The following is a 15485-nucleotide window of genomic DNA, read 5'->3' as shown; positions in this document are numbered from 1 at the left end:
CCCCATCTTTAACCCTGCCAGTGGCCCCGCTCCTACTTCTCCTTTTGCACAAATACAGCTTTTAAAGGCGGCTGCGATCTCCAGAGGTTTCAGTCTTTGTGATCACCAACCACAACTACCAGCAGCATGGACCTGAAGGTGACTTAACACTGTAACAAATAACTGTGTGTATCTGTTGACATTGTTTGTTTATTTTATTCCTGTATTTTAGGGTGACCTGGTTAGTGGAAGTGTGCTGATTTCACACCAGCTTAATGAAGGGAAGCATGACTACAAAGTGGAAAATGTGGTTAAGTACAAAAAGGAGAAAGGAACAAAAATGTTTGCTAGGTATGATTCAGACTCAGCCTCTGACTCTGTGACAAACTTAGACTTACAGCCATTTGTATGTCATTCTTTGTCCTTCTCTCTCTCTCTCTATAATACATATATATATATACATATATATGTGTGTATGCATGTAACCTATAACTGAAGGACTAAGAAGATGTCTGATCTTTAATTATGAATTATTTAATCTCTTGTCAAAAGAGGAGACAGGTTAATGGAAATAAATGGTGTGGACCTTCAAGACATTACACCTGAAAAACTGGTTGAAGAGTTATCTAGAGGGAATCCAATGTTGGTGAGTTTACGGGCTTTCATTGTCTCATTAATATCAAGTATGCTCATTTTAACCCCATAGCAGCTCAATTTGTTAGTGAAAACGAAGAATAAATGTAATGCACAACATTACCGTAGATGTGCATATTTGCAAATTTACCATTATAGAAGTACATTTCTAGCTGATATGAATTTATTCTTTGTGTTTTTAGTGTTTATTTTCTCACTTTTGGAGGAGTTTAAAAAAATGTCTAATACAATAAATTTTTGTTTCCAGCTGTTAATTTCAGTTAGATGTATTTAATTTTAATGTAACTCAAATCAAATCAATTCTATTAAACTAATTCCATTCATTCATTCATTCATTCATTCATTCATTCATTCATTTTCTGTACACCTTATTTCATTTCACGGTCACAGGGGGCTTTACAGATCAATTTATTTAGATACCATATTGGTTTCCTCATTTTACAATGAATCCACTATGATACCATAAAAAAAAAACACTTCTGAATGTTTTTAGGGAATATGATCATTTATTTATTTTGATTATTTAAACTAAAAAATATTATTGATGTTCAAGTTTTGCAACCATCCTTAGAGGAGGTAAAACATTTTTTTTTAGAGAATAATAAGAAAGATTTCCACACATGGTTAGAATCTAGCTTTTTGTTTTTATATCCTATTGTGGTGTTGAGGAATTAACCTAAGGCTGTTTAGAGATAGTTTTATATTTTAATATTTTGTTATTCTGTTTTCATTTCACTGCTTAGTTTTCTCGTCATTCTTTTCTCCTGTCTGTCTCTTTAGACGGTACATAAAACAGACAGTAAAAAGGAGCACAGTAAGAACTTTCCCTCAGATGAGGACGCTTTACTACCATTCTCCAAGGAGTCCACAGTTCTGAATTTTTCCTGGGAAATGACAAGGGAGGATGAGAATAAAGCTGAGGAAGGGGGAGAAGAAAAGAATATGACGAGTCTAGAGGAGGATATTTGCAGAGAAAAGAATGGGGAGAACACGGAGGGAGGCGATCTGCTCTTCATTCAGATGATAAAAACTAGCATCTCTTTGGTGAGAGGCAGAGGCTGCGAACCCGGGAGCCCTTGCCAGTGTTGTAACGGGACAGGATGTACCTTCAATGATGTGGTTTTGGTGGCTGAATCAAGCAGGGTGACATTTGGTTAGTGAGTTTCCTTTTTTCCTTCCACATCTGTCACCAGTAACACATAACTGTTTTTTTATAAAATTTTTCTGGATTTAACAATTCAACGTGTTAAACTATAAAACATAAAGAACAGTGCCATCTTTGTCTTAAGTTATAAAGACTTTATCAAGGCAAAGGGTCAAGCAAAAAAAAATCTAATTAGATGGTAATAATAATAAAAGTAGAAGTACCAATTTTGCAGACAAGCTTTCATGGCTGATACATTTTTAAAGAGGATATTATATTGATAAATTGTAAATACTGAAGCAAAAATGCATGTGTGGAATTTTACTGTTGGATTGTCTTGAGCATATCCACTCAGGTGGTTCACACATCAGGTTCTATAATGCTATCATTTACATTCATACGGGCGGTTGTCACGTTGGACTTCTCACATTCTTTAAACAGCGTAAAAGTGGGTTATTAATTTCGTGTTATCTGTTTGTTCCCCATGTAACTTTCAGTTCCCCAAGGAAGTACCAGTTTCAGAATGGAAAAGCTGGCTAAAGTTTTTCTTGAACATGTACTATCTCACAACTATCTCAGCGGTATCTGCTCACAGAAGACTCTTGTTCCATCACCAAATCCGAGTACGTTTTTCAGAGCAGTGGACATCATCTTGGCTAAGTCATTGTTTTATATAATAAAAAATATGACCTGCTCTATAGAAGAAATTGTGACATTTTATTTTTTATAACTTTTTTTTTTTTTAAACTAACTTGACTACATAAGAATATATTATTACTTATATATTATTACTTTAATTACAAAAAAAGACTTACTATGGCATTATAATTTCCCTCTGGAATTAATTATTTCACTGCATTACATGTCATTTCATTATTTTCTTTGTGTTCAGAAAGAATCACCATTTACTACTACAAATCTAATGGTATGGACCAGTCTTTCAGAGGCATGCCAGTGGTCCTAAACCTTACCGACTCCAACTGCTTTCTCAGGTGCTGTAAGGAAGGGGATAAGGTGCTCCTGCAAGTGGAGGTATAAAAGTGAAATAATGAATCCTTATTCTGAATGCCTAGTTAGATATGTTGACAGAAAGCTAACTATACCAAAAGAAAGAAAAAAAGAAGAAAAAAAAAAAAAGAAAATAAACCCTTTAAATTGGACTTTTTCTTTTGCATAATCTGTTTATTATTATTATTATTATTTTGTTGGTTCTTTGTCTGGTGTTTACTTCTGTGTTTCAGAGTTAGAGTAATATGTATTACTAGTTGTGTATAATAACCACACAGATTTTTATTCTCATAGACATGTGAAATGCAGAGGCTAAGGCAGATATCCAAGAGCGATGAGAGCACCCTCGCCTTCGTTTTCTACATGAAGGCTGACCGCACAAAACAGCGAAAATTTGAATCAGCTCTCCACCAAGGCTGGTTTATGAGCATCGTCAACCCAGACTTAGTAGAAATGGAAACACTGGATGGAGGAAGGGAGGACCCATCATTCCTCTTCATCATTCAGAAGTGATTGGGGGTTGTTTTCTTCAGCCACTTGTCTTTCAAGTCCACATGTGAAATTCTCTGTAGGATTTTATATGACTTATGCTTTTTTTAAAAGTAAATAAATAAAAACAAGGGAGAGGAACTCTTTATCTTGTCCAGAAACAGATCTCAGAAATAGATGTTCTGAACAGAGATGCATAGATATGTAAGGCCAGCTTCTGATTGGCAGCTGGTCAAGTTCATTAACACAGGAACCAAGGTAAACATCTGTATTTCTGCTTTTATCTTTTTTTATTATTTATTATTATTTGCAACTTGCTTAAATTTTTGTCAGTTTTTAATTTTTATTATTTATAATTGTTTTATTCCAGTTATTATACTTGTGTGCTTTTTGTAATGTTTGATCTGTAAAACAATTTGGATTCCTCATATGGGTTTGATTAAGTGCTGTATAAATAAAGTTGAGCTGAGATTAATATTATCATAAAATATGAATCTGTTTTTAAATGTTTATGATTAATCAGATAATGTGACAACAAATGCTACACATGTATTTGTTCCAAGTCAACATTATATAAAAGCAGTTAACCAGTGTGTAAGTCAGGCCTGCTCTGACTGCAGGGTTATGTAATACTCATGTTCTGTGGTGGCCATTTCATGAACTTGCTGCTAAATTCAGAAAAACTTAATCCACCAGGAGACAAAATCATAACAAATTTACAAGAAAGATTTGGTTGACAGAAGAGAGAGATGGAAATCAGAGTTCAGGAGAAGGCCTGAGACTTCAAGTGACACCACAAACACCTCCTCGGCTGTTTATACTCCAACAGCTGCGCAAAAGTTAGTTTAATCTACAATTCACAAATCATAATCTGACAGGAAGAGTGTACATTCTGGAAAAACCCAAATATAGCTTGAAACTTAAAACTGAATTTCTCGAGCGTCTTGAGTGTTCTTGGAATATTTTATTTTTGTGGAAATATGCTATTGCTTGATAATTAGTGCAACTACAGATAGTGTTGACATTACAAATTCCCCTGAATGTTGTGTTTTGATATTGAGACAACCAGAAATATAACTCTAATTAATTGCTTTTTCTATCATATTTAGAGTTATATTGACTTAGTATTTACAGTTTAATTAATGTACTTTATTATATTGCTATTAACAACATTTAAAATTTTTGCCACAGCCATTACATGTAAAAACACTAAGAAAATAAATGTACTATACAGTTTAAGTGCATTAGTATACAGCAAGGAAGCATACCTTGTTTTTGCTAATGAGGGGCAAAATGATTAAATATTTCATTAAAACAAACTAAAACTTTCACACATATTCACATTACACTTTTATGCAGAAGCATCAACGTTGTCTTTGTCCTTCAGAGACTTAGAATCCAGTTTGTTCATTGTCACTGTCCTCGTAGGCATTGTTGCTCTGTCCACCAGCGTCTGAACTATAAGGATTTTCCACAACTGCCTTTGCAGGTTTCCTACAAATACAAGACACACAACATGTTTTAGTATCATCAACGTGACTAGTCAGCTATGACAGAAAGGAAAATAGAGAGATAGAAACAGGACCCACTTCTTGCGCTCCATGATACCAGAGATGACGAGGTAGATGCCCGTTAGCACCACGATGCCCATAACCACGCCAAACACCACCAGCCAAACCTCCACTGGCTGTTCCTTGGGTGGGGTCAGTGTTGGTGGGATACCCACGAACTCCAGTGTTTTGTCATCCAATTGGAAGGCATCATTGATTCGACCTCGGTATAATCTAGAAGTGGTTTTGAAATAGGTTATTTAAACAATATAGGACTATAAAAATTAGACTTTTTTTTTCTAAATCACAGAAGTTTAATTTGTTTTCTTAATTCATGATTTTTATGAAAATTTAAGAACTTTCTGCAGATCTACCATCCCTGAACAACTGGAGGAAAATTTAAATTATTACCAGAGACAATCAGATCCCCTGGGAGTCTATTGTAATGTCTCCTAAATGTAATGTCTCCCATGTAAAGAGTTTAAGCCCTAGGCTTTTTGCTTTTTCCTTTTCATTCAATTTTTAAATTTTGCCAAAAAGAACATATTCAGATTTAGTCATGAACACCTTTACAGGACCAATTTGGTTATATAGATTAAAATCATTTGGGAGGACTCTGAAATACAGGGATGAATCTTTGATACAGCATGGACTTTATCTGTGCTTACTGCTTGGTATGGAGTACAACTCGAGGGTGTCATGGAGGAATTCAGACGTACACTAACTTCAGCTTGTCCTCTATTACTGCCTTGTAGATTTTACTGGTGGTTTGTTTCTTATCAACATTTGTGCCTATTCATCAGTCAAAGTTTAACTAACCTTAAGCAGCCAAATGTCATAAAAAAATTACATTTTTACCTCAGCTTAATCAAAATCATGGATTAGAGCGGAAACAACATCTTTATAACAATAAGTCTGTATTACTGGTTCTAAATAAATGTAGTAAATTGATATATATATATATATATATATATATTTATTTATTTATTTTTTTTTTTTTTTTTTTTTTTTTTTACAATAAATACAACCAGACTCTGTACAGGGTGTGGACCCAAGCTGAAGAACAGTAGCTGTGAAGGCCAAACTTCTGTAGTATCTGACTTCAAGTAAACTACAGGTAGAGCTGTTTTAGGACTTTGCAAAGCCACATGAACCTACTAGAAGATTGGTGGGGTTAAATAAATTAAGCATGAAATGACCTGGTGTTCTGTGCGTTGAATGAAATATGTGCCTCACCTGATGGCTTCCTCCACAACACTCTTGGGAATATAAATAGAAGGAGTTTCAGGGTTGGTGACCACGATGTAGAAAGAGATCCTGGGAGTAATCTTATAGGTGAGGACATTCTCTGATCTGAAGAAGACAATAGTGAAAAACTTTCACACAAATATTGATAAGCACAAACAAAGTTTAAAAGGAGACTTCACAATTTTATAGTATCAGCTTCAGGATAATGCAGCCCACTCACGTGAAGTGAAGAGTCTGATTCTGTTGGCTGTAGTACTGCCTCAAAGCATAAGCAATGCTGGCCTTGAACAGGTACAGCTCATTGTCATTCCAGGAATACTAAAACAAACATAGTATATTAATATTTATCATATCAAATATACTGTACCTCATCTTATAGCTGCTAAATTCCTCCCATTTTTACTTAAATAAAACTTCTAAAATACTCACAGCATCATCGCCCATGGCAGCCTTCAAACTTAGTCTCACTTGAATGGCGTACTCTGAATCTGTAAGAAAAATTAAGTCACTGCTTCTAATAAAATGTGACATTTACTTCTTATTCTCTACATTATTTTAAGTTTCCATTAAAATTGTGCTAAGCAAGTTATTTATTCCTAGTAAAAGTCTTCTTGCTCAATACACCACATGTAAGCAAGCATCATATGCATGTTCTGCAGAAAAAGCACTTTTTACTAATGGACATTCTTGGACGTCTAAAGTCTGTATACCCACTTCCTTAAAATGTTCAGAGGGTTTTTTTGAGTTTTCATCACTGATTGTTCATGAAGTCCAACAACAAATGTTTCAACAGGAAAAGTACAATTTCCCACATCATTATTGCATACTGCAAAATAATTGCTCACTCATACAATTTGTATGTTTTTAGTTTTTTTTTCTCTTTTACTTTAACTGTGTGAACTTTATTAACATAATACTGCTTTATAAAGCTATTTTTTGTAATAGAACTAAGTAAGACAGCATGGAATACTACAGAATGAAAAGACTGAGACATGTCTGCACCATATATATAAAGTTCCAGTTGTAAGACTGTGAAGTCTGTAGCACAACGTCTGGAAACAAGGTTCAGCATGCAGCAGCAGGAAGGAACTGTTAATCAGTTAAAGCTCATAGGCTGTTTGGGTAAATCAGAACAAAGAGACTAGAATGGTGGCTCTCGATCATGTTCCTTACAGTGGCTGAATTTTTTAAAGGTATTTAAATTAATGAACGTCCTCAACAAGTTGTCAGCAAGTTTTTTGTAAGTCTGACAACAAGCCATTAGATTCAGCTAAATTTGTTAAAGCAAGGAAACACCAGGGTCTTAGGACATGCTGAACATGAATAGAGAATGATGGATGTCATGTATACTATGAAGTAAATGTCAGGTAACTAAGGAATGAAAACATCCAAGCATCTGTTTGGAAGCTAGAAATCATGATGAAAACATGGCTTAAGGGGATTACTGATCCCATAAAAATTACAAAACAATGTTTTTCTATTCCCATGTTTGTACAGATTATTTAGAACTTTAGAATAGACAGCATCATATTTACCATCACAGTGATATAACTGTTCTCATTTCATTACTCTGAGCTAAGTTAATTATGTGTAGAGCTATGGTAATAACTAATAGATTCATTTTTGTACTCACATGGATCTGTTGTTGTCTTCCAGCCAACAACCCTGTTGTGTTTGGCGTTTTCCTCCTTCAGCCAGTCATAAAGTGTTTGAAAATAATCTAAAAGGGGACGAGCATCCATGTTAATGTCTCCAGATATTGTTTGCAAAGCCCTTGTCCAGGACTGGGACCTTCCCAGCTCCAACATATTCCTGACCAAATAAATAAATAAATGAGAAAGAGAGAGAGAGAGATAAAACATCCATGTGTTTATAACCATGTAATTTATCATTATTATAAAATAAACATGTGCTGTATCAAAATGACATTGACATGTTGTTTTCATAAAGAGATAAGCAAAGTTTTATTAATGATGGTTATATTGCACTTATACAAATTTACTAGCATGCACAGCTGCAAAGAAGCCCTCTTTAATATATCTGAGATTAGCATCAGAAATATCAGTCCATATATGGCAAATCATATCAGTATGAAGTTGCTGCATGCTTTCCTAATTTTGTGTAACACTATAGTGTACAAAAAAAAAAGTTTGAAGAGAAACAAGAAGCTGTGTGTACCTCAGTTTGGTTCCTGCTTCTAAAGAGCCAGTAATGTCACATGTAGGCAAGGGGCCTTCATGATTAGTTGCGTTACAGAGGGCTTTTTGGAACTGAAACTGGAAGATGGTTCTCGTGAAGTACCTGTGTTAAGAATCAAGCAGCAAACACACAGGAATTTGTGAAATCTTCAGGTTAAACAGGTGAAAAAGTTTTTCATCTGAATTCTGCATACATTTTTTCATCTGACCAAATTTTTCTTTCAGTTTAATCATGTTCTTAGATATGTGTGATTGTTCTTTTAAAATATATGAAGCCAACAGGTATTATCAAATACAGATATCAAACAAACACTTTTAAAGCTATCTTAAAAGCAGGTTTAATGTCACATTTTATACTGCTTCCCGTCTGCTACACAGTAAAGTGACACAGCGTTTTATGGTAAATGATTATGTTTAAAGAGTATCCGTTGGTTGTGTTTATGTCAGGTTTTATTGTATCTAAATGTTTGAGGCTAACATAAAATATACTTTCTGTGAGATTTCAAGTAAACCACAAGAACAGTGTTAGTAAAGGGAACTGACAATGTCCTTCCTGACCAATCAGATCAGCTTTACAGTAAGATGGTTACCTGATGAAAGAATAGTCTCCAGATACATGGAACAAAGCAGGTGGGTCACAGTAAGTTTCATCTCTTGGTACCGGCTCCACAACTCCTACCAGCTCTCTCCTGTTAAGACAACACAGAATTAAGACTGATACAAGCTGATCACCTGCAACAAAGCAGATGCTAAATTGCACAGCATAAAATACCAGTATGTGTATCAAATTTTATACCATTTTTGCTCACAGTGCAGCTAGAACTAGTGTTAGCCTAGATGTGCATATCCAAAAATACGTATAAGAGCCGCATCACTGACAGCGGCCTTGTTGCAAATTTTGCTTACTTCATCTCCCACCAGCGTTTCATCCATTCATCTTTAGAGATGTTCTCTGCAAACACCTGCCACCTCCACTCCTCCAACATGTAGGTGAACGGCAGCGTAGCCACGATGGTGAGTGCCTGTTTCAGCAGGAAGTTGATATTAGTTTCTGCAGGGGAAAAAAGGATAATGACAAAGAGAGAAGGAAAGTCATGAAATTATTTTTAGCAAATAAATTAAAGGCATCTCATACTCTCTTAATAAGACATGCCTTATCAGACACAGTCAATAAATGATAGGCTTTTAAACATTTAGCAGAATTCCCAAAAGTCATGTTATTGTGGCATGTCTCTGTGGTGCTGAAGCTATTTTAAATCTGTAAGCTGCTAATATCAAACTTGCAATGACACTGAAGTTTACTGTAGTTCCACATTGAGCTTTAGCCTGGTCCTGTCAGGCTCTCCCCACTTAGTCCAGCCTCTTGTCTATACTGCTACACACTCTGTCCAGTTTTCCTCTCATTTAGAAGAGGAGATAGTTTCCTATATTGTCTGTCTTGCTAGTTATGTAGGCACCTCTGACTCTACATGTCACTAGATAATATAGAACTCCTAGCTCTGGCAGGCTCAGATGCTCCACACGGGATCTTGCTGTCCATAGAGTTTGAGTCTGCACCAAAACTTTGATCATATTTCCATCAAAATCCTACATTATTTTCAAAGTTTCTTCTAGCAGATTAAATCTGCAATTTTTTTTGGCTTTATTTGATTTACACTAACTTGAATCCCTAGTTAGCTGAATGCACTACTGCATTGTGTCATACTGAGGTTTGGTGCTGGGCAGTTAGTGTATAGCTGAACATCGGAGCTCTTTGTCAAAAAATATTGCTAGATTGTGGATACAGTTTAGGGCTTAAAGAAAAAAGGTAAAATTTCAGCTGAAATAAGACAAAATGCAACAGGCAGAAACTGCAAGGTAAGGTGGTCACTCTCTAAAACTGGTGATTTGATGTTTTGGAGAACAGACAGCCTACTACCTTTGTCATAAACAAAGTCAGGGGGCAGGAGCCCCAGGCTCTGAAGGTGTTTTGGTGTTGCAGCTGAGAGGGACATGATTTCTCCAACAGCCTCATGGAAACCCTCATTGGCTCCATCCCTCAGAAGGTAGGAGTGATTACGATAAGCCATCTGGTACTTATTATGGCCCATCTCGTGGTGCGCTGTAAGGAAGTCATCCATGTTGACCTTGGTGCACATTTTAATCCTGGAGACATCACAGGAGAAGTGTTGATGTCAGCAGTTACATTGTGTAATGCATTCATATCAGATAAACTGCACCAATAAAAATGGAGCAATAACATGTTACTGATGAGTCCAACATTAACACTGTGTCTAAAGAGAGGAGGAGTGTTCCATCAGTGAGCTTTATTTCAGTAATATTAACTCCAACTGATACAGAGGAAGCTATAAAACTTAATATTTTGCATTTGGACAAACTTTGTCACTAGTCAGTGCTGGGGCAATCATGTGTACCAATTCTTTACAACCTAGACTTTAATTGTCTTTGTCAGCAGGGGAGAATGACTCAGAGATTATTTTCTGTTTTATCAACTTTTATTTATGACTCCTGTAAAAATGAACTGATCTAACTTAATCTGCATTATGACTACAGCAAGCTTGGCCAGGAGCCAGGAGCCAGGAATCAGCTTTTTAAATGCACATCTGTGCACTTTTCCCACCTGAAGTCCTCTCTGTTTCCCATGTCCCAGGCTGTGGGGTGACAGACCACCTTGCGTCCATCGTTGGGCTGCACCAGCATAGAGTTGGTCCAGAAGTTTGGAAACATCTCCTCCAGGCCCACAGATGTGAAGAAATTCTCTGCTTCTTTAAAAAGCCGAGTCTCATCCCAATCCTGTAGAGTCAAGCAGTTGCAGGGAAATTCTTTATCACCACATCCACTTAACTGTAAATGTAGTTTCAATGTTTAAAATGAATGACTTGGTGTTGTTTTACAGAGAAATGCAACGTACCATCTCCACCATGGTTTTGCTGACATCAATATCAGGTTTTTCAGGGTATGGCACTGTTAAGGGGTACAAGTTGGTCCAGAACCTTCCCCACATGTCACCTGTCAACACAAACAATTATTTTCCACTCTAGGTAACTTTAGGAGATGCTGACAAGTTCTTCTAAAAGTGGATTGTAATCAGATATATTTAATCTAAACTGGAGGCATGATTAATCAAAACATTTCATAAAGGGTTGAGGCTACACTCGTTTCTGTTAAACCTAACATGTTACATCGGTTTTGTCATTTTTCCAGTGGAGCAAAGTTGCAGTGATTGTATCTGGATAACATATTTCAGTTCTGAAATTAAATCTCAAATGATCGCATCTTTCTAGTCCCTTAGCTGTATCTTTTCTGAGAGTAGAGAACTAGACTACAGAGGTAAGAGTTGTGAAACTGCTCCTTCCTGCTTCTGCATGAAACAATACATCACTCAGGGGACAGTGCATAAGCTAAAAGGATGATACTGTGCAGAGATTAATGTGATGTATGTATGGCTGTCCCACCAATCACACCCAAAATAACAGAGGGTACAGATTTGAAGGACAAATGAAAGCTAAAAGAAAACAAGGCCAGGAATAATTCAGATGAAACCTGATGAGGAAAAAAAGACAAAAAATTCAGAGATGAAAAGATGAAAGGAAAGAAATATTCATAATGAACTGTAGAAATAGAAATTTACACAAAAGTTGTGTTCCCAAAACTGATTTCATACATTCTGTCCTTATTTTATCCTTATGTGTTGTCTTCTTTATACAGTCTTTTACAGAGGAGTGAACCTCTTTACCCCCATTGTCTTTAATACTGGCTTTAATAAATATCTTTAATTTTCAGTATTCTGACCTTTTCAGGAAAAATAGTAGTGAAACTGTTTTTAATGTATATGGCAGTAAATCAGTGACTCTTATAACATATCAGACTTACTCAAAATAAATGATAGAATAATAAATAAATAAATAAAAATTATATTAGCAGCAACGTTAAAAAAATTGGCAACTTTCAAAAAGGCTGCATACCCAGCAGGTGGGCTGGCAGAAGGCCCTCTGAGTCGATGTGTCCTGGGTAGACCTCCATAAGCTTGGCTCTCACATAGGCATGAAGCTCCTTGTACAAAGGCAGGATCTGTAAAAAACAAATGACTAAATATAAGATTTGTTTTTTCTAATGACTATAAAACCATATGCAACATAACCAAACCCACTGATGTGAGCATACCTGTTGATATACTGAGCGGACATCTGCCATCAGCTGATCTCTGTCGTACTTGAACTGACTGTCTTCTTCAATAGTCTCATAGTTATATCTCCAGTAAGCTCCATAGTCTTCAAAACCTGCACATGTATGTGTGTCACAAAGGAACATATAAAAATAAAAAATGAAGGGCCATCAGGTCTGATCAGAGAACATTAGCAGCTCTGTATCTCTGTTTAAAGTCATCTTCAGCCGTCCACAGTCATACAAGTTTTTTCTTCTGTTTTCAGAAGGACACTGAAGCTTTGCCTTCATTTACACATAAAAAACATTATCTTGTTTTTTATTCATCACCATTTAGTTTGGCTGCTTCATTTTTCAGGTCCACATAGTCTTCATACAGAGGCCTCATCCTCTTCCCCACTTCTTTCCTCCAGCCCTCCCACACATGAAGACGCTCAGCATAGTTTTGACTGTTTGCCATTATATGTTCCAGGCCTGTAAATAGAAAAGGGGACAATTATACTATATATTATGTGTTTGAATACATTTAGCTTTAATGAGGGCAACAAGTACTTCTGTACTTATATATAAAATATTAAACATGGAACTTTTACCTGTAGTATTACATATAATTATTTAAAAAGTTCCAAAGCTTTTTCCACTATTGTATTATGAAAGCTTATGAAACAGTTCAATATGAGAAGAAAGTTTTTAAAGTCAGTCTGAAACAAATGTGTAAAAGTAACAGCTGAAAAAAAAGCATAATTGGATTACAAGCGTCCTAGCAGATGTCCTGGTTGCTTTAGCTCTCACACTTTGACCCATCAAACATGTTTATAAATTAAAACATTCAAGACATTTTAAAAAAGAGCTTATATTCGATGGAAAATTACTACTTCCCAGCACCGGAAATGTGTGTGTTTATGATATTTGTCAAAGTGAAGATTACAGATACAAACATTCAGATTATCTCAACAGGATCTTTGTCTTCTCATTGGCTGTGTTGCATAACTGTTGTGTTACTATGACAGGTCCTCATCAGCAGAGCATACCTGGCTCCAAAGTCTGGCAGTTCAGGGGGTCGTCGAGCAGACACACTGTTGCTGTGCTGTAGATCGTACTCATCTCACTCATGACTTTACTCAGCTACAAAAAGATTTCAAAGAGAACAAAGTGAAAAGATGCATGCATGAGATGTTTGGCACATCAAGAAAGTGAAACATGTCTCTTTGATTGTACAAATCTCAGCCTTTAAAGAGACTAGAAACATAAATTAAAGAAGAGACTCTTCCTTATAAACTAATAACAATTTACATGTCATGAAAAAAATTATGTAATAAGTGTGGCTTCAGGCTTGAATGATAAAACACACACATTAGGTTATCGTGGCTAAAAACAGTATAACAGTGAAAAACAGTGAAAGGGTGTTGTTCTTACATGTGAAGCTTTATCTGGGGAAAGAGCACCAGAGCCTTTGTCTTGTAGAGAAATAAGCTGTAATTTGATTATTGGGTCCTTAATCTGGTCGATGGGATATTTCTGGGATTGTTCTGACATCTGGGTGTAGAAGGTGCTCCAAATTTGCCCCTCTTTTGACTGTGTAGATTATAAACTGATACTTAGAATCCATAATCTGCAACCAAACTCATTAGCAGGACAAGATCAATGATTTAGAGCATTCAACTTTTTTTAAAGCCTACCAGTTTGTCTGAGTTCTCCTGTGTAATGTCGGTGTTGTAAGCCCATGATGCCAGCGAGTAATTGTACATCCGGGCAGTGGCCTCCTTGTCAAAGATCTGCAGAAACTCTCTGGCTGCGGTCTCCACATCTGACTGAGCATAAACAGCACAGGACATAGCCAACAATGTTACAAGAATCCGTGCAGCCATCCTGGATGCTTCTGCTCCATCCACACACATACAATGTAACTCTGAAAAGGAAGCTCACTGTACTGTTATATGGTTTAGTAATATTATGGGCTGCCTTGGCCTTTGGACCTCAGAGCCATAAAAGAAGGTGTGTCTGAGTTTTCTTTTCCAGATATGATGCTCAGAGTAGCAAAGAACATCACTTTGGCTGTCTTTACAATGCAGGGAATATGTGATACATTATCAGACTATAACACAAAATAGGCACATATCTCTCTTGTAAGAGTTTATATTTGTTTATTTTATCTGATAAGGTGTGCTGGTGGTAGTAGTCAGCCTATAAACATGATAAAACAAAATGCTTTGGCATTAAATCTGAAATCACACAGTTGGAGAGCATGGTGAACAAAGCAAGCATTACAACAACCATAATTAAATAAATAACTAATTTTAGTTTAGCTTCTCACCATGACATCAACACTCGATTCATTTATCTCATGTTCTGCGATGACAACAAAACCTCCTGAAAGTATCTTAATTTCATGTGACGGCACTTTTAAAAAGAAGAAGTCTTTGTCTTTGAGTCTGTAAATGACACCAAATAACTGCAAATCATACAGGAAAAAAAGATTACATTCAGGTAATCTGCTGACCAAAAATGCTACGAACACAAGATCAAGCTAATGTCCACCTGCTTTCTATGGATTTTCATAATCATTATAAGTAAAGTCATTTCAAAATAATATATGATGTGAAAGCGGGAATACAATATCAGAAACAATTGAACAGTTTGTGAATGTCTTGGTGGCAGATTTCCCAATACAATGTATAAAATAAAAGTCACTTGTTGTAAATACTGATAAGGAACAAGCAACAAGGCCAAAGTTTAACAATAACATTTATCACCCAAACCAAAGATTATCTAATACACACTTACCTTTTCTGCTACAAAACAATAGATGATCTACAAAAAATCCTATAAATAAAAATAAAATTAAGTAAAAATATAAGAATGGACTAGAAATTTAAAACATGTCCAACAAATCACTCAGTACTCTGGGTTTTAGACCCAAAAGTACTTCTTTTTTAATTCACAATAATATGAACTCCTTAATAAACAGCTATTTTTATATAATACATTTAAAAGTTCAAGTTTCTGTTTTCTTCTTTGTCAGATAAAAATAATAATAATAATAAAGTTTTT

General features: G+C 35.8%; 2 protein-coding genes across 3 annotated transcripts; one reads left to right on the top strand and one right to left on the bottom strand.

Moving 5' to 3' along the window:
• Positions 1-4: 4 nt before the first annotated feature.
• il1fma (interleukin-1 family member A) lies at positions 5-4381 on the top strand. Its single transcript, XM_041982711.1, has 7 exons — positions 5-138; positions 212-330; positions 532-625; positions 1414-1786; positions 2275-2400; positions 2670-2809; positions 3080-4381. Exons 1-7 carry the CDS (start codon positions 127-129, stop codon positions 3296-3298), a joined length of 1083 nt encoding a protein of 360 aa, XP_041838645.1. The 5' UTR covers positions 5-126; the 3' UTR covers positions 3299-4381.
• A 60-nt stretch (positions 4382-4441) lies between these two features.
• ace2 (angiotensin I converting enzyme 2) lies at positions 4442-14824 on the bottom strand. Of its 2 annotated transcripts, XM_041982212.1 has the most exons (19): positions 14749-14824; positions 14114-14245; positions 13851-14009; positions 13466-13559; positions 12765-12908; positions 12435-12550; positions 12236-12341; positions 11182-11279; positions 10891-11063; positions 10189-10415; positions 9177-9321; positions 8861-8959; positions 8251-8373; positions 7706-7884; positions 6502-6560; positions 6293-6390; positions 6061-6177; positions 4864-5058; positions 4442-4768 (listed from the first exon to the last, which is right to left on the bottom strand). In XM_041982212.1, the coding sequence occupies exons 1-19, from the start codon at positions 14749-14751 to the stop codon at positions 4666-4668; spliced, it is 2370 nt and encodes a 789-aa protein (XP_041838146.1). In that variant the 5' UTR covers positions 14752-14824; the 3' UTR covers positions 4442-4665. The 2 variants fall into 2 exon arrangements, with proteins under 2 accessions (XP_041838146.1, XP_041838137.1); XM_041982203.1 differs by lacking the exon at positions 14749-14824 and having other exon boundaries at positions 14114-14302.
• Positions 14825-15485: the final 661 nt, after the last annotated feature.

Source organism: Melanotaenia boesemani, chromosome 1 (assembly GCF_017639745.1).
Source record: "Melanotaenia boesemani isolate fMelBoe1 chromosome 1, fMelBoe1.pri, whole genome shotgun sequence".
In the NCBI taxonomy this organism is placed as follows: domain Eukaryota; kingdom Metazoa; phylum Chordata; class Actinopteri; order Atheriniformes; family Melanotaeniidae; genus Melanotaenia; species Melanotaenia boesemani.
This window is presented reverse-complemented; position numbering and strand designations above follow the sequence as displayed.

What these genes read in the sequence shown, in the direction of transcription:
- ace2 (XM_041982203.1), bottom strand. Translation starts at nt 14,302, where the DNA reads ATGGCTGCACGGATTCTTGTAACATTGTTGGCTATGTCCTGTGCTGTT. An exon ending in TCTGCCAGCCCACCTGCTGG is followed by an intron (nt 11,280 to 12,235) that starts GTATGCAGCCTT and finishes TTGTGTTGACAG; the next exon opens with GTGACATGTGGGGAAGGTTC. An exon ending in GTTGTGGAGGAAGCCATCAG is followed by an intron (nt 5,059 to 6,060) that starts GTGAGGCACATA and finishes AACCACTTCTAG; the next exon opens with ATTATACCGAGGTCGAATCA.
- il1fma (XM_041982711.1), top strand. An exon ending in TGTTCCATCACCAAATCCGA is followed by an intron (nt 2,401 to 2,669) that starts GTACGTTTTTCA and finishes CTTTGTGTTCAG; the next exon opens with AAAGAATCACCATTTACTAC. An exon ending in AGGTGCTCCTGCAAGTGGAG is followed by an intron (nt 2,810 to 3,079) that starts GTATAAAAGTGA and finishes TTATTCTCATAG; the next exon opens with ACATGTGAAATGCAGAGGCT.